Source organism: Leopardus geoffroyi, chromosome E1, assembly GCF_018350155.1.
Source record: "Leopardus geoffroyi isolate Oge1 chromosome E1, O.geoffroyi_Oge1_pat1.0, whole genome shotgun sequence".
In the NCBI taxonomy this organism is placed as follows: Eukaryota; Metazoa; Chordata; class Mammalia; order Carnivora; family Felidae; genus Leopardus; species Leopardus geoffroyi.
In genome coordinates this window covers 55,033,462-55,055,976 of record NC_059330.1, presented here as the reverse complement: position 1 = coordinate 55,055,976, position 22,515 = coordinate 55,033,462, and the positions used below count along the sequence as shown (strand labels likewise).

General features: G+C 52.5%; 2 protein-coding genes across 8 annotated transcripts in view; one reads left to right on the top strand and one right to left on the bottom strand.

The window, feature by feature from the left end:
• The window catches only part of TMEM104 (transmembrane protein 104), a 59,337-nt gene extending 42,588 nt beyond the window's left edge, over positions 1-16,749 (bottom strand). The window contains exons 1-8 of one of the 4 annotated variants that reach the window (XM_045490822.1): positions 16,617-16,749; positions 15,868-15,989; positions 7,781-7,902; positions 5,482-5,563; positions 4,903-4,999; positions 4,077-4,157; positions 784-883; positions 253-361 (exon numbers count right to left, since the gene is read on the bottom strand). In XM_045490822.1, the coding sequence (XP_045346778.1) occupies positions 253-361; positions 784-883; positions 4,077-4,157; positions 4,903-4,999; positions 5,482-5,563; positions 7,781-7,902; positions 15,868-15,912 (636 nt within the window). In that variant the 5' untranslated portion in view covers positions 15,913-15,989; positions 16,617-16,749. Of the gene's footprint in view, positions 1-252; positions 362-783; positions 884-4,076; positions 4,158-4,902; positions 5,000-5,481; positions 5,564-7,780; positions 7,903-15,867; positions 15,990-16,596 lie in introns of all 4 variants that reach the window. The other 3 variants (XM_045490823.1, XM_045490820.1, XM_045490821.1) reach the window with 3 other exon arrangements.
• Positions 16,750-16,796: 47 nt separating this feature from the next.
• NAT9 (N-acetyltransferase 9 (putative)) lies at positions 16,797-22,510 on the top strand. Of its 4 annotated transcripts, none has more exons than XM_045490888.1 (7): positions 16,797-16,951; positions 17,565-17,650; positions 18,574-18,683; positions 19,208-19,351; positions 19,952-20,011; positions 20,237-20,331; positions 20,437-22,510. In XM_045490888.1, the coding sequence occupies exons 2-7, from the start codon at positions 17,574-17,576 to the stop codon at positions 20,569-20,571; spliced, it is 621 nt and encodes a 206-aa protein (XP_045346844.1). In that variant the 5' UTR covers positions 16,797-16,951; positions 17,565-17,573; the 3' UTR covers positions 20,572-22,510. The 4 variants fall into 4 exon arrangements, with proteins under 4 accessions (XP_045346844.1, XP_045346847.1, XP_045346845.1 ...); XM_045490891.1 differs by having other exon boundaries at positions 16,809-16,922; XM_045490889.1 differs by having other exon boundaries at positions 16,845-16,951; positions 20,240-20,331.
• Positions 22,511-22,515: the final 5 nt, after the last annotated feature.

The following is a 22,515-nucleotide window of genomic DNA, read 5'->3' as shown; positions in this document are numbered from 1 at the left end:
GCCCCTCAAACCCCGAGCGAAATTTACAAGAGTTCAGGGCCAGGAGCTGGCAACGACCGGATGCCAGCTGCAAGTCATGCGCGACTGAGGCCTGGTCACCGGGACACACAGGCTACGTTCTCAGTAACGTGGTCAGTTTTGTGCCCAGGGCCGTGGCCCCAGTAACCAGCCAGAGCGTGGAGCTGTGCAGACCCTCCTCTCTGGTTCAAATGCCCCCAGCCACCCAGGCTGGGCAGAGGCGAGGCCACTCACCAGGTAGATGCGGTAGGCGTCCACACGGCGCAGGGGCCCCCAGCACGGGTCCGTGTCGTTGTGCTTGGTGTCGGCCTCCACACCACAGGACTCGTTGCCAGTGGCACTGCTGATAAAGAGAAGAGTGGCTCAGTGTGGCCCCCGCTCAGCTGGAAGCAGACAGGACGCAACGTTACTAATTATTAGCCACCGCTGAGCCTCTGCTCCCACCGCCACTGCTTCAGGGCCAGACAGCCTGGCTCTCCACGAATCACGCCCTCCTCCTAGGGCAGGTGCCACTGTTCCCAGAGCACCATGTTCTGGCAGCTCAGGAGCCCCTGGTGGGAATCCTAGTCATCTTCCCAATGGGGCAGGGAGGGGGACAATGACGAGGGGCACGTTTCCAAAGGACAAAGTGCACAGCCGGCTGCAGTACATGCAGAAAAGGGCCTCGGGCATCTCCGTCCTTTAGATGCTGACAGTTTGCTTGGTGTTGTGCTTCTACCAAAAGCTCTGCCCCGACTGGCTGAGCAGGGCGAGGGGGACACTCACCAAGTCACCTGCATGAGGGAGAAGGGCACGGCGGCAGCATAGATGGCCAAATCCCCGTACAGGTAAATGATGATGCAGAAATAGAACAAGTTGACCCCCACTGAAAGGAACAGAGTCATTGGTCAGGGAGCCACAGAGACGCCCATGTTCTTTTCTGATGGTGAAGTCTCTACCTCTTCCATAGCTTTCCTTTCTCAGGCTGTTTACTTTCTACAAAAAGAAAACAACAGCGTCCTGTGGCTTGTGCTGCCTGATTGGTTACACTGCGATGCGGCAGGAGACACAGCCAACCCGGACTTTCACCTGTGAGGCTAAATGAGGCTTGCAGCATCAGACGCTCTGAAAGCAGGCAAATGCAGGGCAGTGTGAGGCGGGGGCTGGCTGGGGAGGCTCAGAGGGGCCTTCATGCTTGGGACAAGCTGCTTGGGCAGGAGAAGGGGAGGGACCCTGAGTCAGGAGGCTGAACCCAAGTGTGCCTGGATCAGGGCCCCTTTGCAGCCAAACACAGGACTCTACGATAGAGGCTGGTGGAAAACAAAACAAAAAATGGTCCAGCTTCTGAAGCTGAAATCAAGAGGGTAAAAAGCCCTTGATTTCTAAAGACCAAGTGCCTCATTCTGAGTCTGACTATTCACCAAGCCCTGGATGGGAAGAGGTGGCTGGGGGTGCTGGTGACAGAGGGGGCAGTAGGAGGGGGCACTTAAGACAAGCTCACGGTCAAAATGGTTGCAAGGGAGGACGCTGCCTTTGGAAGCTCCCTCCACAGAGGCAAACCTTGCTCCCCTCTTCCTCTGGGTGGGGGAGGCTGAACCAGGAACTGGGAACGTAGGCTCTAGCCCCAGTGCTACTGATCTTGCTTCCTGACCCTGGCAAGTCCCTGACTATATTCGATCCTATACAGCGAGAACTGTGCCTGTGCTAAATTCCATGTGTGATTCGAGCTTTAAAGACCAGGTGTAAAAGCTCTGAAAAAAAGCATCTGGGCTCTACAGCCTCAGGGTCATGCCCCCAGACAGCCAGTCTCAAACTCCTGTTCAGACTGACTGCTCATTTTTGATGTCACTGGTCTTAAGCTGCTGGCTTCTCTGAGAACAGAAAAAAAAAATGAAGTGACAGTTCCCTTCTAATCCTGGTGGCTCTGAAGAGCCTCTGGGGTCCCCAAGGGGAAAGCCAGGGACATGTTCCTCCTGGGCTATTTGAGGTCAGCTCTGCTCCTAGGAGTCTGGGGGAAAAAGACTAGGAAAATACGGTTCTTGCAAGAACTCTGGAGGGCCTCAGACAAAGTCAATGTCCAAGCTTAGTGGCCCCTGGGGTCTGGCTGTCACTCAAACCCCACACTCCAGGTACAGCCTGTGCCCCAGCCTGTCTTTCTGCTCTGACACCAATGTTCTCTGCAGAGAGGTGGTGGCCCCCCCCCCCCCACTCATCCTCCCTCCACTCGCCTGTGGACTACGGTGCCAGCTCTGGTTATAAACTGCCATTGACCCTCCCTGATCAATAAATTTCATTACTAGACACAAAATAGGGGATCAATGAACTTCCTGAGAAGACAGCAATGACGAGGCCTGGCACTGCTGGTCACAAGTGAGCCTGGACCCCAAGGGGGCTTATTGTGGGGGGTGGGGGGGTCCTTCCAAAGGGGAAGAGAACTGCCCATGAATTAGGAATAGAACAGAGCAGTGGTTTTCCCCCCGGAGTGTGATTGCCTCACAATCCTCACCGGGGACATCTGCCAACATTTGAAGATGTTTTGGTTGTCACAACTGACAGGTGCTATTGGCACCTAGTGGGTGGAGGCCAAGGATGCTGCTTAACATCCCACAATGCACAGGACAGGCCCCACAACAAAGAAGGACCCAGTCTAAGTGTCAATAGTGCCGAGCGTGGGAAACGCTAAGCAGAGGAGACAGTGTCCCCTAAGTGTGAGGCTGCCCTTGTATGAAAGTGCTCCTTTTTTTTCTGTTAGATTTGGGTAAACTAGAAGTCTCGTCTGGAGGGGGAGAAAAAAACACCAAAACCACAGGTTCCCAGAATTGTTACAGAAGTCAGGGCACACTGTAAAACACGCTCATCGGAAAGGAAGTTTCAAAGGCGGATGTCCTCCCTCCAATGCGCGTTTTCTCTCCAAAGTTTGCATTTGCAGGGGGATTGGGTGCGGCTGCCAGGGGGAAATGTTTATGCTCTTATCTTCGTCTAATGAGATGGGGAGAGGTAGAAATGGAGCAAAGGAAAATCACAGAGTGGGCTGGACACAACCAGTCTGATTTTCACGAATTCTGGAAGCCTCTGTGAGGCTGGTAGGGAAGCAGGAACCAGACCCTCAGGCAATCATTGGCTGATGATCATGACATTCCAGACTGGACGGTCAAATCACACCACCAGTGATAAACCAAATGCTTAATGTCCTGAAAAGCAGTCGAGAAGACTCTGGTTTCTGTAATTCCCCAGGCTCCAAGTTACTGCAGCCACACTGGAGATGGGAAAGAATCGGTGGAGATGCCACCCCTCTGTGACCAAATGGCAGAGGATCTTCCAAAGATAAAATCCTTACAAAGACAGGATTTATTGAGATGTGTCTGACTGTCTCTGAAGGGGAAACGGACAGGTTTGGGTACTGAAAAACCATACCCTTAAACAGCACATCTTCCAAAGAACAACATTTGCCAGGGAGGTATAGAGTGTTGTCACAGAACACCCAGCGACCCAGCATCTGAGCTGGGGGTGGGGTGGGGGGATCCTTTCAGCTGTAACCAGTCCTGCTAAGGAGCAGGTAGAGTGAGGAGGGGTCACGATCAGACACAGATTCCAAGACAGTAACCTTGTGTGTGGACTCCTGGCGCCCTCTGCTGGCCACTGGTGGAGAGGGGGAGAGAGAGAGAGACAGAGAGAGAGAGAGACACACACACACACAGAGGCATGTGCATGGTGTATCCTACCACTGTCACAGGTAGCTGCCCTGTGTTGTTCTAGACTGAACAGTCCAGAAGGAAAGAGAGACAAGTCAGAAGCAATCGAGCAAGAGGCATAAAACTACCAGCCAGCTCCACTGGCTTCCTTCCTTGGAAAGCTGTTTAGGATTCCTGACCTCTATGAGCAGGAAGAGCCAAGGAGCTGCTTCTCTTTTTCTAATGCTGATGAGTGGGGAGAGATTCAGGAAAACAGTGAGAGCGGCCCAGGCCTCTCGGCAAGGTGGCCTCGCAAACACACTGGGATCTGGCGATGCCGTCAGCCCCCTCCCTAGTTGTCAAGGTCTGTCGGACTGCCCTCACCCCACCTTGAGAAAGAACTCATACCTTTATTGAAGAACATGGAAGCCATCTGTCCCATCTCCACCCGGTCTGTGATTTCAAAAAGGTTCAGAGATCCACGTCTCTCTGTGGAGCCAAAAGGACAAGGAAGAGAAAGTGTTTTTCATTCGGAGAAGCTCCTAGAGGGGGCACTAAGTTCACTAAATTCTCTAGACTGAGGAAATCCTCAAGCATTTCAAATTCTCTTTATTTTTTTTTTAAGTTTATTTATTTTGAGAGAGAGCGAGCACAAGTGGGGTAGGAGCAGAGAGAGAGAGAGAGAGAGCAGGGAGAGAGAGAATCCCAAGCAGGCTCCACGCTGTCAGCACAGAGCCTGACACGGGGCTCGAACTCACAAACCACGAGATCATGACCCGAGTTGAAACCAAGAGTTGGATGCTCAACTAACTGAGTCACCCAGGTGCCCCAGCATTTCAAATTCTTGCACAAACTTCTAATGTTTCTCCACTCGAAATGTTTAAAACAATATATAGAAAGGGATCCAGGGGTGCTGGTAATGGAGGGGAGAAGAAAAGCTGGGTCACGTGGCCCTGGCTCGGCTGGAGTGGGGAGGGACCTGTCAGACATGCGTGATTGGTGGCACAGGAGAATGAGTTGAACACCTCACATCAGTTCAAGCTTCCAGTGTGCCCAGGGTGATGAGGTGAGTAGCCTGACCAAGCCGCTAACGTGAGCAAGTGGTGAATCCTGGGTCCCTGGCTAGTGCTCTGGCCTGATGGTCTCTCCAGAGAGACTCCCTTGCTCTCTCTACAAGGGAAGAAGCTTGTGGACCAGAGGGAGGTGCCTGCCGGCCTGTAACCCCAAGACTTACGCACTGAAAGGATGGGTCGTTTCTCTGCCCGCTCGTAGTTGTCCTGAACAAGGACGTCACTGTCGGAGGCTGTGGAGGAGTCCTCCTCTTCCTCCTCCTAGGAGGGGGTGGGGCGGGGGGAGGGAGAGGACAAACAAGGAAAAAAGAGGGGCACATAACTCTACAGAAGACCCACGGGAAACTGGAAAACCCATTTCCTTTGATCTTTCTTTCCAGAAGGCATCTAATTAGGGGCACCTCTCAACACCTCCGTGCTGTCACATGAGAAGGCACAGACACGCAGATGTCAGATCTGAAGCTGCAATGCTGCTCCTGGGACTAGAGGTTCAGAATGATGAGTGAGCTCACGGTAGGAGGTTCAAGGGGACCCCTGACATGATGCTAAGGGAGCAGAGGCTGCATGTGTTCAGTGAGCTTATGTGGCTGTAAAGCTTTGGCTCTGGAACAAGGGTCTTGGAGACGTGCAGTGGACGTGAGCCCCCTACACATCGGGAGGGAAAGAACTGGCCCCTGAGGGCTGCCTCTTCTAGCACACAACTGGCCGGAGGCGCAGCCTGGAGACAAGGGCAATGCACACACCTGGTGGTTTTCCATCCTTTTCCAGTGGAGCTGAGCGTTGGCCGCGGCCATGGCCTCTATCACGAAGGTAGTCGTCACAAAGCTGCGGAGTAAGGCCACAGTTTAATTGCCAAAGGCAGGTGGGAGGTTGGAGGTGGCACAATGAAAAAGGAAAAATCGTTTCAAGACCAGCAAGCCCAAAGCATTCTCTCTTCTGAGAGCCGTTCCCTAGAGGACTTTTGAGATGCATTTGACCTGGTAAAATGTGTGTGCGTAAGGGACGTCTTGCGTGCTTGCCTTCATGTCCTTGTCTATGTTTAGAATATGTTTTGATGCACGGGAGAGAGGGGTGTGAAATAAGCTGATGGGGGCCGGGGGTAGAGCGTGAGCCTGGGGGAAGAGGGGACATGGGGCGATGTGGTACCGCACACCAAGAGGGGGCCTGCTGGGGGCAGAGCAGGGAGGAGGCCGATTCACAATGGGCCTTCTGAAAGCTTCTGGGAAGGGCAGCGGGCAGCTCTCCACTCTCCGTGCTGGGACACAGACAAGCAGTCAGCTCCCAGGTCCATTCACTGATGGACGGGGCACAGCACGGGATAAATGGAAAGGACATTAGGTTCCAGAATGTGTTTCCATGTTTCTGTCTTTCCTTCCTTTTTTGGCAGTACCTTTACTTTCCTAATAACCTAGCAAATGTAAAAATAAGCTTGCATTTTTATGGCTCGAGTCAAAAAGGACACTGAGAGGTGGCACCAGACATTTGCTGCGGAGTCAAACTAGAGGGCAAAACCATCTTCTCTCTTCTTCCGCTTAGGGAAGCTGGAGAGGCCCAGACTTCAGCCGGAGCTGGAGTGCATGGGTCCTCCAGTCAGGAGAGCTGTGGGGCAGGGTGCGGGGGAGGGGGAGCCGCCCTCCTGCTGGTAAACCCAAGGGTAGAGTCTCTCCCTGCTGAAGGACCCCAGACAGCACAGTCATCTCTCTCCCTCTTGAGGCTCTAGCCCAGCCCTCCTCAGGTGCCTTCACTTGCCACAGGCTGACTGCTCAGCCACATCCGCTCCATCTCCGGGGGTGGAGGCCAGCCAGTCCTGAAACTCCCATTCCAGGGCCTCAGCACCTTCTGGAAAGGTTTCTCATTATCTTGCCTAAGTGACCATTTTAAGGACTTCAGATTTTCCCTTCTTTTTGCAAATAAAACTAGAATCAATCTTAGTTAAGGCATAAAAAGGATTCTCATGGTTGCACAAAGCCAACTCATCGATCATGTTCAAATATAAATGGGCTGAGCAGGGAGGGGACACGGCCGCCCCTACCTGGGGGCCCCCAATAATCACCTCCCATTCAGACAGCTGCCTGTGCTGAAGGTCCTTTAAAGGGGACAGCAGAGCCACAGAAGGACAAGGACTTGCAGTATGTAATGAGCCAAGGAAGGCCACAAACCGCCCCCCCCCCCAAGAGAAAATGAGTGAAGAAACAGAAATGTGAGCGTTTTCCCATCCAGCCTCTTCTACGTCCCAATTTGCTTCACCTGTAACCCAACCCAAGAACAGTGCCTGGTGTCACTTCTCCCAGGGAAGGTCCTTCTGAGGGGTGTTTCCAGGTGTTCCCTTGCCTCTTTTTGGCAGCCTGTAGATTCCCACCTGGAAATGCATAGTCCTAAATCCCTTACGAGCCTGGGGCACTTGCTGAATGACTCCCCGCCAGCATGCAGAATCCGAGAGGAGCCTCTCAAGTAGGATCTACCTTCTGTGAGGCACCAGCTGGTGAACCCCACACACCTGGATCTAGGAGCGGGTGCCCCTGAAAGCTTGGGAAGGCACCGGGCACCTCTTTGCTGCCAGGCACAAAGTGGGCTGAGATTAACATGTGATTACGTGCCTCCCCGTGTGTTAATAATCACTTACTTTGTGGGCTATCTTAGGCAAATTCTAAATTCCAAACTGACTTCCCTTATCACTGTAGATGTTTGTCAGATTCTTTTCCTGTGGCCAGGTGGTATTTTCTCGAAGAACAAAAATTGATGATGGTACCATTACTAAAGCATACAACCGGGGAGGTCAACCAGCCAGAGAGGCAATGTGAGCGCCACGTGAAACATTCCAAAGCCCAGTTGGATGTCTTGACTCTTAACTGATCAGATTGTGTAACTGCTCCGTTAGCATGAGACCTGGAGGCCTTTGCGTCTCCTTTCCTGTCTCTGGGCCACTCTGGTTAGGATTCACCGCGGACTCCCTGCCCCCCAGGCACGCTTCCTCATGTTAATGAAGAGAAGTCAGGACTCCCTGGGCAGCCTCCTCCCGGCCCCTGCGTGCCAGCCTCTTACCTCATGAAGCCCAGGAACACCAGCAGGACCAGGCTGACGAGCCACCCGGCAGTGGCAAAGGCCTTGGGCATGGTGAGTGCACCAGTGCCCACGATGAGGTTAAACATGTACACCAGTCCCACCTGGAAGCAACAGAAGTAACCTTCAAGCTCTGAAATTAATTAACCTCTCCCGGCAGTGGCTCCCAAAGATGACCCTGGGTGACAGCCAAACTGGAGGCAGGGAGGCCAGAGAAGCAGGTCAGAAGGGAGAATTCGGCCGAGGTTCTAAGAAGGCGTGCTGTGCAACCAAATGCTAGGGAAGGGAACATCAACACTTGGAAGGCTAAAGTCCTGCCTTCTGCCGGACCTTCCAAGAGGTCTCCGGTGTTTGGTTCCTTCTCTGCTTTTGGGCACCGCCCCATCACCTTGCCATTTCCTAGTATTCAAAGCTGCATCTCAGAGGTTAGCTCTCTGCCCAACCAGGCTGCAGGCTTCCTGAGGACACACTGCCACATCTGGGGTAACCGGCACAAGGATGAACTGCAGTGCTGACCTCAAAAAACCTCCACTCTTCCCAAGACCTCTCAGCACATGACCCAACCCTGCTCTCATCCATTCTCGCCATTGTCCTTTGGGATGTCAACATTCATGCTGCTTCCTTTTCCCTACCGTCCTGCCCTCACTGACTTCAGGGATTCTTATGAAAATTGAGATAGAATTCACATGTCATGAAATTCACCCTTTTAAGGTATTTGCCAATGACATATCTGATAAAGGATTAGCATCCAAAATATATAAAAAAATTTATACAGTAGCCAAAACCCAAATAATCCAATTAAAAAATGGGCAGAAGACATAAACAGACATTTCCCCAAAGAAGACATCCAGATGGCCTACGGACACATGCAAAGATGCTCAACATCAGTCATCAGGGAAATGCAAATGAAAATCAAAGCGAGACATCACCTCACACCTGTCAGAATGGCTGAAATCAACAACACAAGAAACAACAAGTGTTGGCAAGGATGTGGAGAGACAGGAACCCTCATGCACTGCTGGTGGGAATGTAAACTGGTGTAACCACTGTGGAAAACAGTATGGTGGCACCACAAAAAGTTAAAAATAGAACTACCTATGATCCAGCAATTGCATTACTGGGCATTTACCCAAAAAATACCAAAAACACTAATTCAAAGGGATACATGCACCCCTATGTTAACTGCAGCATTATTTATGACAGCCAAATTATGGAAACAGCCCAAGTGTCCATCAACAGATGAATGGATAAAGAAGTGGCATATATACATACATACACACACACACACACACACACACACACACACACACACACACACTGAAATGTTATTCAGCTATAAAAAGAATGAAATCTTGCCATTTGCAACAACATGGGTGGATTTAGAAAGTGTAACGCTAAATAAGTCAATACAGAAAAATAAATACCGTGTGATGTCTCTCATATGTAGAATTTAAGAAACAAAATGAAGGAGCAAAGGGAAAAAAAGAGACTAAGAAATAGAGTATTAACAACAGAGAACTAACTGATGGGTACCAGAGGGGAGGTGGTGGGGGGATGGGGGAAATAGGTGACGGGGGTTACGGGGTGCACTTGTTGTGATGAGCATCCGGGGTTGTATGGGACTGAATCACTCTAACACTGTATGTTAACTATACTGGAATTAAAATAAAAAACTTAATTTAAAAAACCACCCTTTTAAAGGACACAATTTACTGGTTCTTAGCACCATCATCTAATTCTGCTTTATCACTCCAAAAAGAAGGCAGGTACCCACCAGCAGACCCTCTCCCTCGCCCCTGACAACCAGGCTCTGCGTGCAATTCCTGAGTCACTGACTTCAGATTTTAAATTCTCATTCACACTGACTTGACTCTAGCTGCTTTTTTTTTTTTTTAATGTATTTTTGAGAGAGAGAGAGCATGCATGCAACAGTGTGTGTGGCAGAGAGAGAGAGAGAGAGAGAGAGAGAGAGAGAGAGGGAGGGAGACACAGAGTCCAAAGCAGGCTCCAGGCTCCGAGCTGTCAGCACAGAGCTTGACGTGGGGCTCGAACTCACGAACCGTGAGATCATGACCTGAGCCAAAGTCAGACGCTCAACCAAATGAGCCACCCAGGCGCTCCTTGACTCTAGTTGTTAACTGTAATGTTCCTGTTTCTAGATCTCGATCAGGAAATTCCTTTCTCTGAGCTGAAGCCTCCTACAGCCTTGTCCATTCCCACCAACACCTGCAGTCCCCCTACCCTCCCCACGCAGGCCACCCCCTCCACTCTGGCCGCATTTGCATTCTTTGGCCTCGTGTACAATGGGCTAGTTCCACAAAGTGCTCTCTACCCTCTACCCATGATTCACACACCCTCCCCTGTTCTGACCCTCCCGACCCCAGCCTTGGACAGACCCAGCACCTCCTTCCTCTATTTCCTATATGAAGCTGCTAAAAGTTCCTGGAATTTTTTTTTTTTTTTTTAATTATAATGACTGGTTTTACCACAGATGAATGGTTCCTTCTCCTGTGCTCCAACAGCATTGATTTTCTTTATTCCACCATGGACTTCTTGGCATTTCCCAAAGGAAACCTCTTCAAGCCCTAGCCCCTGACCTCCACCTCTCTCAGTTGAAGGCTGCTTCCTGTGTCACAGAGGTGACTGAGGCCATCTGATGTGCCCTCCGCCAGCTTCACTCCCTCTTCATTCGACAATCAGTGTCTGCATCTTTCCCACTCCCTCTCTACCCATGGGGAACATGTGACCTTCCTCCTGCACCCGAATTTCTGGGCTCAGTCCTTCTTTCTGGAATCTTCTTCCTACCAGCTCCTCCCTTCTGCCTACAAATGTCCTTGACACCTTTAAAACACCACCCTCTCGGGGTGGCTGGGTGGCTTAGTCGGTTAAGCATCAGACTTCAGCTCAGGTCATGATCTTATGGTTTGTAGGTTCGAGCCCTGCATTGGGCTCTGTGCTGACAGCGCATAGAGCCTGCTTGGGATTCTTGGTCTCCCTCTCTCTCTGCCCCTCTCCCACTCACACTCTTTCAAAAATAAATAAATATTAAAAAAAAAACCCACAATCCTCTCACTACCCTTAACCCCACTCACCAACGAAGCTACCTATTTCCTCTACCTTCATTTCCAAGTTTCTGTACTTTGCGTTTCCACTCCCAGAGCTCTTTTGAAACGATGTTCTTCAAAATCACCAATGACCTCCTATTTACCCAATCCAATGACTTTCTTAGTCTTTACTCCTTCTTACGCTCTGATGTAAACTGTCTCCTTTCCCTCAGCAACTTCACTCAGTCCTGTGGCTTCACCTCCGCATCAGTCTTTCTGCAGACCTCAAATCCACGGTCTCTAGTCACTCCTGCCTCCCCCCTCCCGCGTATCCCAGTCCTAGTGATTCTACTTCTGAAGAGTCTTTTGTCGCTACCTCTGGTCATACTCCCGTTTACAACCTAAATCGCTTCCAGCCTGGGCTGTGACCGCCGCTTCCCAAAGGGTCTTCCTGTGTTCTACGACATTGGCTCATTTACAGTTTGCTTTACTGCTTATCCCTGTTTAAAACAGCAACAGAAACAATCTCTGTGAACACCTACCAATCTCTCATTTTTACTTCCTTGTTCTTTGAAATATGTACTTTTTATATATGTATGTGTGTATATATACACACGTATATGTATACCTTTTCAAGTTTATTTTGAGAGAGACTGCACAAGCAAGAGAGAGGGGCAGGGGGGTGGGGAGGGAGAGGGAGAGGGAAAGAGAGGGCGGGGGTGGAGGGAGAGGGAGAGAGAGAATCCCAAGCAGGCTCTATGCTCAGTGCAGAGCCTGATGTGGGGGTTGATCCCATGACCCTGGGATCACAACCTGAGATGAAATCAAGAGTTAGACACTTAACTGACTGAGCCACCCAGGCACCCTGTGCTTCTCTGTATTTAGAAAATTTTTCTAAAACAACCATGTACTGAATTTTTTATCACACAAATTGGGGCCCATTCTCCCAGTGTTGTTGTTGTTGTTGCTGTTTTAATAGAGCTGGGGGATAAGGGGCCGGGCAGTGGTTAGGGAGGGACAGGCTTCTAGGCAGGCACACATCTGAGTGCTGGATAGGCAGGCATCCTGCAGATGGGAAAGAGCTCTGCTCACAGTCTGTTTACACTTGGCACAGGCCACCGGCCCCTCAAATCCCACCCAGCACTTGGACACACGCAAATGCTGCTTCCCCCACAAAGCCCTTCCAGTCTCGCTCCCCACTTTTGAACCCCTAGAGCAAGAATACTTCCTATGTCCTGGTTCTCGATGTTGGTGTACTCATCCATTCCCCATTGCTACAACTGAGGTCCCGGTGTCGCTTCTCAGGGTGCCTGGCACAGAGCCTCCAGCTAGGAATCCTTGGCTGAGCTGATTGGACCTGGCGAGGTCCTAACGTAAGCCTCACAGTCTCTGTCCCGTTGTAAACACCATGGTCTCAGTGTGATCACACAGACAGATCCCAGAAGGATTAAACCAAGGTTGAACCGTGTTCCTACATCTCTCCCTGCAGCTTTGTTCTCCGCATGTTGCCCTTCTAAGCAAGAACACATATGAAGGGTAGACCCTTTTTCTTTTTGGAAAATGGCCTTGGTGAAGGTTCTCATGAGAGGGAAAGTGATGGTTCTTTGCCAAAATGTTTTGTAACAGTACAAGAGGCATTTTTGAATTCAGTGATACCTAAGGTCTTGAGATGAAGGGTCAAGGGTCTATCTCTGGCTGAGCACTGTTGGAATTTGGGGCCAGATTCTTCTGTTGTGGGGCTGTCCTATGGATTGTAGGATGTTTAGTAGCATCCCTGGTCTCTACCCACTAGGTTCTAGTACTCCCCAGCCTCGTGCCTGTGCTGGGATGATCACAAACGTCTCCAGACATTGCCAAATGTCCTGGGATATGGGGGGGGGGGGGGGGGGGGGGGAGGGGCAAGACTGCCACCAGAAACTTCAAATAAGTCTCAGCGAAAAAGACCTTTAAAGGGTGCCTGGGTGCAGTCAGTTGAGCGTCTGACTCTTGATTTTGGCTCAAGTCACGACCTCAGTCAGTTAAGCGTCTGACTTGGTTTTGGCTCAGGTCACGATCTCAGGGTTGTGGGACTAAGCCCCCACATCAGGCTCCGTGCTGGGCATGGAGCTCTAATAAAAATTAAAAATTTTTGATTAAAAAAAAAAAAACACCCTTAAGAACTTTACAAAAGGAGTTAACTGGGATACGCGCTGTTAGCAGTTAGGAGCAGAAATGGGCAGTCACGCTTCTCTTGCACTATTGACATTCTTCAGTTTCAAAGGGAGTACTCTGGGCCTAGGGGGCTCAGGGAGCCCTGTAGGATAACATGAGATGTCTTCACCTTCCTGGCAAGAGTTAAACCCTTCTGACCTTCAGCAAAGGTGTCAGCGAGGACCAACTAGGAGTAGACTTATGGAGCAGGAAGCAGATCTGAGCTAAGCCACAAGCCAGGTCAAAGGTAGTTGTGGGGCAGGAGGAAGAGGAAGGAGACGTTCTCTTCTGCTGGTTACCTGACGGTTCTGTGGGGACAGCCTCGTGGAAAGTGTGGCCAAAAGCAGAATGAAGCCCCGCTGCAGGCTAAACCGTCTCTTCCCCTTCTCCACTCTTCCTCGGGATGGGGGACCTGCTCCCCTGTGCTCTAAGGACGTCAGTGCGGCGTTCCTGCTGCCTTACCTAATGCCCGGCGGCCTCACCCCCAGATGTGCACGAGGCAGGAGTTAACGGTGGTTTTTGCCCGCTTCCCCAGTGACACTTGTCAAAGGAAACAGAAGGCAAAAGAGATGCGGAAGCAAGCGGCCTGTCCTTCGAAAGCAACAGCAATGATCTTTGGCAAGACTGGCTGGCAGGAGGGGCCCTTGGCCACTGACCCTTGTGCAGGTGGTGGTCCACTACATCCTCTATTTGGATCACACAATCCCCGCAGTCCTGAGCCACTCCTGGTCCCCGTAAATAGGGAAACAGACATGCCTGTTCTGAGATCGCTTTGAGGAGGTGGGGGTGGCATGTGGGCCTGAACCGTGTTCTGAATCCGGCACTCTCCTTGAGAGGGCCTGACAGGTAAGTCCTCTGAGGCCAGTCTGCCAAGTACAGGTATTTTTATGCAGAACAACGCAAGCTAAGGCAAACATCCCTAACACCCGCAAAGCAGAAAAGACCTGACAACAGGGCAACACAGAGGTAGGGAGAGGCTCTGTGTTGCGAATAACCCAAGTTATGGGCTGATGCACCTTCGTGAGCCAAGTAAGTGCTCAGTGTCTCGGTTTCCCAAGACCTCGAGAGCGGGTCATGCCTGTCCTGTGCTGAGCAGGGGATTCCAAGCCATGTCCGCAATGGAGTGAGTTCCACTGCTTTTCTGGGCTCTGCCGATGGGGAACCTTATGCCCTTCTCCTGGTCTCACAAGGGATCAAGAACCTCTCTCCCAGGATGGCAGAGTCAGGGGAAAACTCAGGAAAAAGGCATGATCTCTCCTCAAACCCTGACCACTAACTCCTGCCTAATACCACCTCACCACCGCCCATCTCTTCCCATCTCTCTCCACCGGTAGGATAAGAGAATGCAAACAGTTGTTTATGGCAAATGCCCAGAGTAGTAGGCCCTCAAACAAAACCAATCACACAGGAAAACTGGGGGTGGGAAGCAGAACCCACTGAGGCCTTCAGGCCTACTGCCCAATTTCCTGTGGGTATACGCCGACGTGTGAAATGATTATGTGAACTGGAGACACACAAGAAAGTGAGCATATCAAGATATTTTCCTTTTCAAAACTCAGTGTAACTCGTTTTCTCATCTCTAAGCGTACAGATGCTCTGAGAAGCAGCAGGAACTTTTATGGACAATATGGACACTTCACTACTGATACCAGGAGGAGGCTGTGAGCTGTTACCCAATTCCTCAGATGAAAGGACCACAATGAGATTCAGTCCAAAGTTCAAGAAAGACTTCCCTCGATAAATTATTGAGGGGAAGGAGGTTCTTTTAGTGCTACACACGAAAGGCACAAATCCAGTAGGAACACTCTGGTGTGAAAATGGCTTTTTGCCAGCTATTTTCAGAGATGCTTATTTATTTATTTACTTATTTGAGAGAGACAGCATGAGTGGTGGAGGGGCAGAGAGAGAGGAAGAGAGCATCCCAAGCAGGCTCCACACTGTCAGCACAGAGCCTGATGCGGGACTTGAACTCACAAACTGTGAGATCACCAACTGAGCCGAAATTAAGAGATGCTTAATTGACTGAGCCACCCAGGTGCCCCTCAGAGATGCTTCCTTATCCATCACACCACAGCTCCAGGGTCTGGGAAGCTAGCAGAAACAAAGCAGGGGTTCCACAGGTTAGGTCGATCTAGAAAGAGGACTTTTGCTACTTAAGGCAGTGCTGCTTTTCCCTGGGATACTTAGTAGCAACATGAGTCAATCATGTGATTATTCCAATCCTCCAGCTAGGTATCCAGGCAAGAGGACTCTGATGTAACCACGACCAATCTTTTTATTACACAAGGAAGATAAACTGGGTGTACTGGTGGGAGGTGGGGGCGGGGGGGGGGGGTAACGCAGACCCAACACAGTAAGAAATCAGTCCTTCTAATTGTTCTAATTACAGACTCCAGCAAACTGCACTTGGAAGTCTCTGCTTTCTCTGCCTCTTACGCCATCCGAGACCATAAAAGCTGCACAACTTACAACTCAGCTGGCAACCAAAGTACTTTCAAACTGCTGAGATGAGCAAACCCAGAGTCAGCAGCTGTCAATCACCATCTACCCACAGCAGCACAGCCCGAAAGTATTAGTGGCCCCGGCATAAATATCGCAAGGCGCAAGGCATGAGCAAGTCACTTTTGTTTCCTTGACCACTCTGACCAGCATCTACCACGTGAGCCAACTCCCATCACATGCTCTGAGCCAGGACAGCGGCAACGTGGCTCCTGGTGAATGGAGTTCCCCACCCTGGCTTTCGCCAGGGTCCAAAAGCAGCAGCAATCGCTAGTACAGTCGAGGAAGCACCGTGCTTCTCTAGGAGCCGGTGGCAACCATGTGGGTAAAACTCACGTAGGGAGAATAGAGCTCCCCGGTCTCTGTGATTTCTCCCGCCATTTCCAAAAGTGAGGAAGGGTCGGTGGGCAGCCGAGTTTCTTTAGGTTTCTTCTCTTTCCGCCGGCTCCTGTGGCTCCCTAAGGCAAAAGAGCAGACTTCAACTTTCTGATAGACCTCGATGGGGGTGGGGGCACTTCTGGATGGCGCCCCTCCCCCCGCCCCCTGTACTTTTATTACAGACGTGGCCACAACATCTGCCATGAGAGACAGCCCTAGATGACGGACACCAGGGTGGTTTCCTCGAACTTTTTCCTTGCTGTGCGGGGCATGAATGCATCCAGGGCCGCTCAGACTCCAAGTGAAACGAGGAGACCCACAAGCCACGAAGTCTCCCCCACCACAAGCGCCCCCTTTGCACACTCTGAGGTGGCTATCCACGTTTGATGTCAGGAACAGCGAGCTCGCTACCACACACGGCAGCCCAAATAACTGTCACCTCCGCCTAGGGCAACAAACTGGGGGCTTTTCCAGGTCGCCTCCCAACCCAACTCCTGGTCCCGAAACCTCTCCTTTGGAACGAGTCCTCCATTCTCCGCCCCCCCGCCACCTGTATTTTGCCCTGCCTCTGGGCTCCCCAGCCTCAAGCCTCCCCCTCTTCTCAAGAGCCCCGCTCCGAGCATTTCCCCGACTTATTCCTCCCTCCCGGAAGGGCCCCGAGTCTGGCGCCGCCCCAGCCCATCCCACCCTCCCGCCGGACCGGACACCTGCACGGCGGCTGACTCCCGGCCGCCGCCTCCAACCCCTCCGCTGCCGCCGGCGCCAGCTGTCCCGCACCAGCGCGCGCAGCGCGCATGCGCCCGCGTTCGGAGCCCACCTAGCCCGTGCGCGCCCTGGGCGGGGCGCAGCGCGCTGATTGGGCGCCTTGCGGAGGCGGGACCGGGATTGGGCCGGGGCGGCTGCCGTCTGCGTGGCGGAAACCGGGGAGGGGCGCTCCCACGCGCGTGCGGGCTGGGAGGCCGCGGGCCGGTGGGGAAGCTGGGCTTGTCTCAGGGGGCGGATCGCCCCCTCGGGTGGGGACGCTTTCTTCGGCGGGGAGTGGGTGTGTGTTGAGCCGTTCTGGGACCCCGGTGTTGGGGGGTGGGGGTGGGGAAGGAAGGGATCGAGGAGAGTAGCCCACAGGTCCACACTAAGGGGAGGGGAGTGAGAATTTAAGTCTGCCTCACCCTAAAGGAGCCTAATTAGGCCTGGCTTGGTGGGTAGGGAGGAGAGAGGGCCCGAGTCAGGTGGGGGGGGGGGGGTGGTCGCTGGGAGAAGGGGTTGGAAATAGGCTTAAAGCGGGGCTGAAAGTTGATCGTGGGACCGAGTGTCAGGACTGGGGCGCGTGATGGGAGCTTTGGGGTTAAGTGTCGGTACTTGAGCTCCGGGCTTCCACGTTCGGCGAGGTGGGACACGCAGACATGGCAGCTCAGGCTTAACCCCCCTGAGATGGGATTCAAGAATTGTTTAATTATCTTTAACCAGCCCGCTCCCCCTTCTCTCAAGGGGTCTAGAGTAGTGTTCTCTGAAGTGTTTGGAAGGAAAGTGTTTGGAAAGGACCAAGGTTCTTCTGACAGCTTAGCCCCAGGGAGACATTCAGTGAACTGAAGGCTCAGGGCTCCCACCCTAAGTGGGAGGAAACAAGGTCCTGAAGTGCTTGCCCTCCCCACCTGCAGGCTGCTACCATGAGATTAAATGAGAACATCTTGCTGCTGGGAAAGAAGGTGGTGCTGGTACCCTACACCTCAGAGCACGTGCCTAGGTAAGGGTCCACCTAACATGGGGTGCAAGCCAGTTCTCCAAGGTGCAGCCAGGAGGGCCTCCCTTCCTTAGCCCCAACCTCAGAGGCTATTTCCTCTAAGAAGGAGAAGCATCATCGCTTGGAGCAGTAATGACAGAAAAAAGTGGATGCTGAAGCAGAGGAGGACGACTTCCCTTCAAGTTACTCATCCCCGCTTTTCCCTTTCATCCTCCCAGCTTCCTTTTTGGACTTTCAGCAAGGAATTATTTAAAGTGAATGTGTGTAAGAAAAGAAGGAACTGCCCAATTGTAAATTAGTGACGTTCTTCTGGCGTCAGTGAATATGCTCCGTTCTTGAAGACTTAATGTCAGCTTGTCATAAAACTGAGCTGATGGGTTGTTCTGATGTCTACTGTTTTTAAGAGGCCAGAACTGAGTCGCAGGGTCAGACTCTTGTGTGTGTGTGTGTTGGGGGGGGGGGGGGTAATTGGCAATTGACAGATGTCTCGTAGACTGGGATGGTGTGGATGTGGGGGTGTATTCTCTACTTGCAGTTTTTATTTTGGGGTTTCCTGTGCTCGGCCTTTGTGGAGATCTGTCCAGCCTTCCTTACTGAGGTCAGCCTGCTATACACTTCCACTCAGGAATCTGAGGAATGTTTGAGTTCAGACTGCTCCCCCGCACTGACCCCTGAGACCGGATGGGAAGCTGGACAGACAGAACTGATCCCTCCTGCTGCTCTCTTGTAGGACCAGCCTGCTTCTGGGTCTTGTGCTGGTGGCTCTCTGTCTTAGTAACTACTGTGACCCTTTCCTTGGGTCTTTTATGAGCCCTGTGTTAGCCTTGTGGGCCTCTCTTTTCTACCAATTTCCTCATCTCATAAAATGTCAGGCCCGTGCTTCTGAATCAGTCCTGCATGCCAAAGGTCATCCCCTGTCCCTGCAGGTACCACGAGTGGATGAAATCGGAGGAGCTGCAGCGTTTGACAGCCTCTGAGCCCCTGACCCTGGAGCAAGAGTATTCGATGCAGCAGAGCTGGCGGGAAGATGCAGACAGTGAGAAGCAGAAGCCCTGTGCTGGCTCCAGAGGCAGTCTCCTGGTTCCCTCTCTCCCTTTCTCATTCCCAGCTGTAGCCCTTCCAGGGCCACAGAAACTTTGTGAAAAGCCCTTCATGAAAAATCCGGAAAGTGCCTGAAACCGTCATACTCTTATGCCCACTGAAGCCAGTCCCCGTGGCTGACACTTCTGTCTTCTTCCCCACTCACTGCATCAGGCCTGGGAGAGAGAGTAAAGCATTTGGGGCTCTGGCTGTAAATTGAGGCCCTGCCCCTCACATCTCTTGCACAAACCCAGTTGTGGTTACTGCTCCCTGAGAATACAGCTGCTGTTCGGGGGAGACTGTCTTTTCCCGCGTGAGGCAAATTTAGGGCTTTGTAATCCGCTAAAGGGAGCTCTGGGCCCCTTTTTCTCCCGGCGGACAGAGGCGATGTTCTGCAGCTCTCTGGTTTGGGTGGGAAGACTGTCGTTACTCCCCTGCTTTGGGGAGTGGAGGCGATAACTCTGTCGCTTCCCTCCTCAGAATGCACATTCATTGTGCTGGATGCAGAGAGGTGGCAGGCCCAGCCACGCACCACTGAAGAGAGCTGCATGGCGGGAGATGTGAACCTCTTCCTCACAGATCCAGGGGACCCCTCCTTGGGGGAGATTGAGGTCATGATTGCAGGTTTGTTCCACCTGGCCCTGCCTTCCCTCCCTTCTGGCCCTCGATCTGCTGAACCCTAAGCCAGCTGGGGCTGCAGAGGGTCCTCAGCTCAATGGAAGGTTCCACGTTAGTAAGCCCAGCACCTAGTGGCTCACCCGTGGAGGTTTCCTTTATTCCCATGTTATGCTTAGATGCGAATTTAACCTTTGGTTTGGGGGTCTTCCAACTTCATCATGCCCCATCCTTGCTGGGGGTGGGGGGGGGGGGGACTGGGCACTGGGGACCCTCCCAAAATAAATGAGCGTATCTGGAGCATCTTCCCATGCTGTGGGAGGAGCCCCTCTAGTTTGTGTCCTTCTTGGTCCAGAGCCTTTCCCCAAAACTGTCCTCCTGAGGCAGCACACTGAGGTTAAAGGGTCAGCTTTGGGGTCAGGTTGCTGGGGGTCTCTAAGCTGTGAGCGCTTGTGCAGGTCATTTTAATTTCTGTGTCTGTTGCCTTATCTGCACAATGGTAATAATAGTACTGTGTAGGGCTGCGAGGGATGAAATGAGGTTTTAGCTGTCCAGGACCTGCGGTGGAGCCTGGCACACAGCATCAGTGACTATCATTGTTTTTCTTAGAGCCCAGCTGCAGGGGCAAAGGCTTTGGCACTGAGGCTGTTCTCATGATGATGTCTTATGGTAAGGAAGTCTGAGCAGACAGTGGGAGAAGTGGCCAGGCCCAGGTGAGGGTGAGGGCACATGAGAGCATGTTGGGAGTGGGCCTTCTCCAGGCCTGAGGGTGGGGGGGGGGGGGGCAGGTGACAGGTGCCTCCAAGGCAAAATGGGACAGGAAGGGCAGGAGGTGTGTGTGGGAGGGGGGCTTCACCCTGTGGCTTGTCCCTCTCTTTTGATCTTCTCTGGGAGGAGTGACCAAGCTAGGTCTGACCAAGTTTGAGGCTAAAATTGGGCAAGGAAATGAACCAAGTATCCGGATGTTCCGGAAGCTTCACTTTGAGCAGGTAAGGATGTCACTGGTGGGATGGTGAGGCCTGGGCGGTGAGCCCCAGTGGTGCTAGAGCTCATAGCTGTAACTTAGCTGGCTCTGCTCTCTCTGGTTCACACAGGTGGCTGTGAGTAGCATCTTTCAAGAGGTGACGCTCAGACTGACAGTGACCGAACATGAGCGGCAGTGGCTTCTGGAGCAGACCAGCCATGTGGAAGAGAAGCACTATAGAGATGGGCTGTCAGAGTCCCGTTGACCACTGACCTTGCGGGCAGCCACCCTCTGTGAATGGGGGTGGTGGGACCACGCAGTCCAAAGGAGGTGAACCTTTGAGGCCTTTGGGGCAGAGTGCTTCTACCTCCATCTAGCCTGGGAGCCTCCTTTTGGGGCCCTTCAGAAGATTCTGGGCTGGACTTGCCTTGGCCTCCCTCAGGCTGGCAGTGTGGATGAACTGCTCCAGGGCTGGCCAGGAGAAACCTGGAGTGGACTCTCGGACCTGGAGTGGACAGCACGAATCCACAGGAGGCAGGGTGGAGGTGGGAACAGAGGTGAATGGCCAGGACGCCCCCTTTCCCTTGGAAGGGCAGAGGCGGTGCCCTGGAGTGGAGGCCCTGACCTGGAGTAAAGTGTACTGCACAGCACTTTCCCCTGCTTTCTCCTTGGGCCTCAGTGGTGAGCCACCAGAAGGTCCAGCCTGCAGCGTCTAGTCCAGCGTGGTGGGATCAGGGCAGGAGGAGCTCAGTCTGCTTTTGTCCTGCAGAAGTAGGCTAAGTGTGACCCCAAGAAGTTTGGAAGTGAACGAGCTAGGCCCTGAAAAACAGGAGGCTTGGAAAGTGAGCATGTGTCCTTTGTCCTTGCTGCTTCTCTTTGGACCCAGGAGTGAGTTTTGGATGCAGCTGCTTGTGGCTGAAGCACCGCGCTCTGTTGAAGCCTGGAGCCTCTGCTCAGTTGCAAGGGCTGCAGGAGGAAGCAGAAGCCACTCAGCGGTACCTTCCTGAAGGTACCTGTGATTTCTTAGTCTCCACCCCTCACTTCTCTGCCTCTGGGAGCAGCTGCACCTGACAGCCACAAGGAGGCGCCAGAGGCACAGGTTCCGGACCGCCAGGCTGCCTGGTGCTTTAACAGGCAGAGAGCGAGGGGGTGGGGGCTGGGGGAACGCCCCTGGATTCCTAACTGTCCAGTCATGATCTGCGGTGGTTATCAAGGCCAGACACGTTTCAAAACAGTCACGGAAGAGACCCTCAAGGGTACCTAGGGTATTCCCAAGGGGAGGAAACCTGCAGGTGAATTGCAGTGATTTGCTCAAGGTGTCGGAGCATTTGATGGCAGAGCCAGAACTACTGCTGAGGCCCTCAGTTCCCAGTCCCCTTGATCCTGGTGAATCCCACTAGAATCTGACTGCATTTGGAAGCCCTCTTTGTACTGTGTCCGGCCCCTCAGTGGTAGGGAAGGGGTAGGAGTTCTGGCCTTCAGCTTAGTCGGAGGCCCCCAGGGCTTCCCTACTCAACAGGTGAGGTAGGGAGGGGTCCCTCCACTGCCCTGTGGGGCAGTCTTCAGGCCTTGCTTACCTGCAGGGACCTCGACATGGGCCAAAGGATAAGGGCAAGGTTAGGAGGGGGCGGGCCAGACCCCAGGCCGTTGGTGCTGTGAAAAGGTTTGGAATGGTTTCTCTTACCACTGGTGGGACTCTAAGCCCTAACTAGAGACCAAGATGTCCAGATAGTGACTCATTCTTAACTCCCTTTGATTAGCTGTCTCTTGCAGCATCAACTTCTCTTCCTTCTCTGCAAGCACCAACCCAGGAGCCTCTGGGCCTGGCAGTGTCAGCCCTTGCAGGCCACTTTGGCAGGCTTCTGGGATGTGGCCTCAGGTGCCACGGGTGTAAGAGCCCTGGATCTTTTTGAGGAGGAGCAGGGCATTTTGCCCTTGGAAAGTCCCTTCCACCCCACCTGACACAGAGCATGTCCTGGGACTCAGTGGGCTGGGTTTGTTTTCCCCTAGTCCTGGAGAGCTGCCCTCCAATCCTGTCCACGGCCAGATAAGATAGAAAATCTGGTGCCAGCTCAGCCCACTCCAGGGGATCCTGCACCCCACTGGCTGAGTGGAAAGATCAAAGCCAAGTCTTCTATTCCAAATGCAGCTCCATTTGGGATTCACAGTTTCAGCGCTCTTGAATTAAAACTGCATAAAGCCTTCTGGC

Coding starts and splice junctions, on each gene's coding strand:
- NAT9 (XM_045490888.1), top strand. CDS start 17,574: ATGAGATTAAATGAGAACATCTTGCTGCTGGGAAAGAAGGTGGTGCTG. Junction 18,684..19,207: donor CTGGCGGGAAGATGCAGACA/GTGAGAAGCAGA, acceptor TTCCCTCCTCAG/AATGCACATTCATTGTGCTG. Junction 20,012..20,236: donor TCTCATGATGATGTCTTATG/GTAAGGAAGTCT, acceptor CTTCTCTGGGAG/GAGTGACCAAGCTAGGTCTG.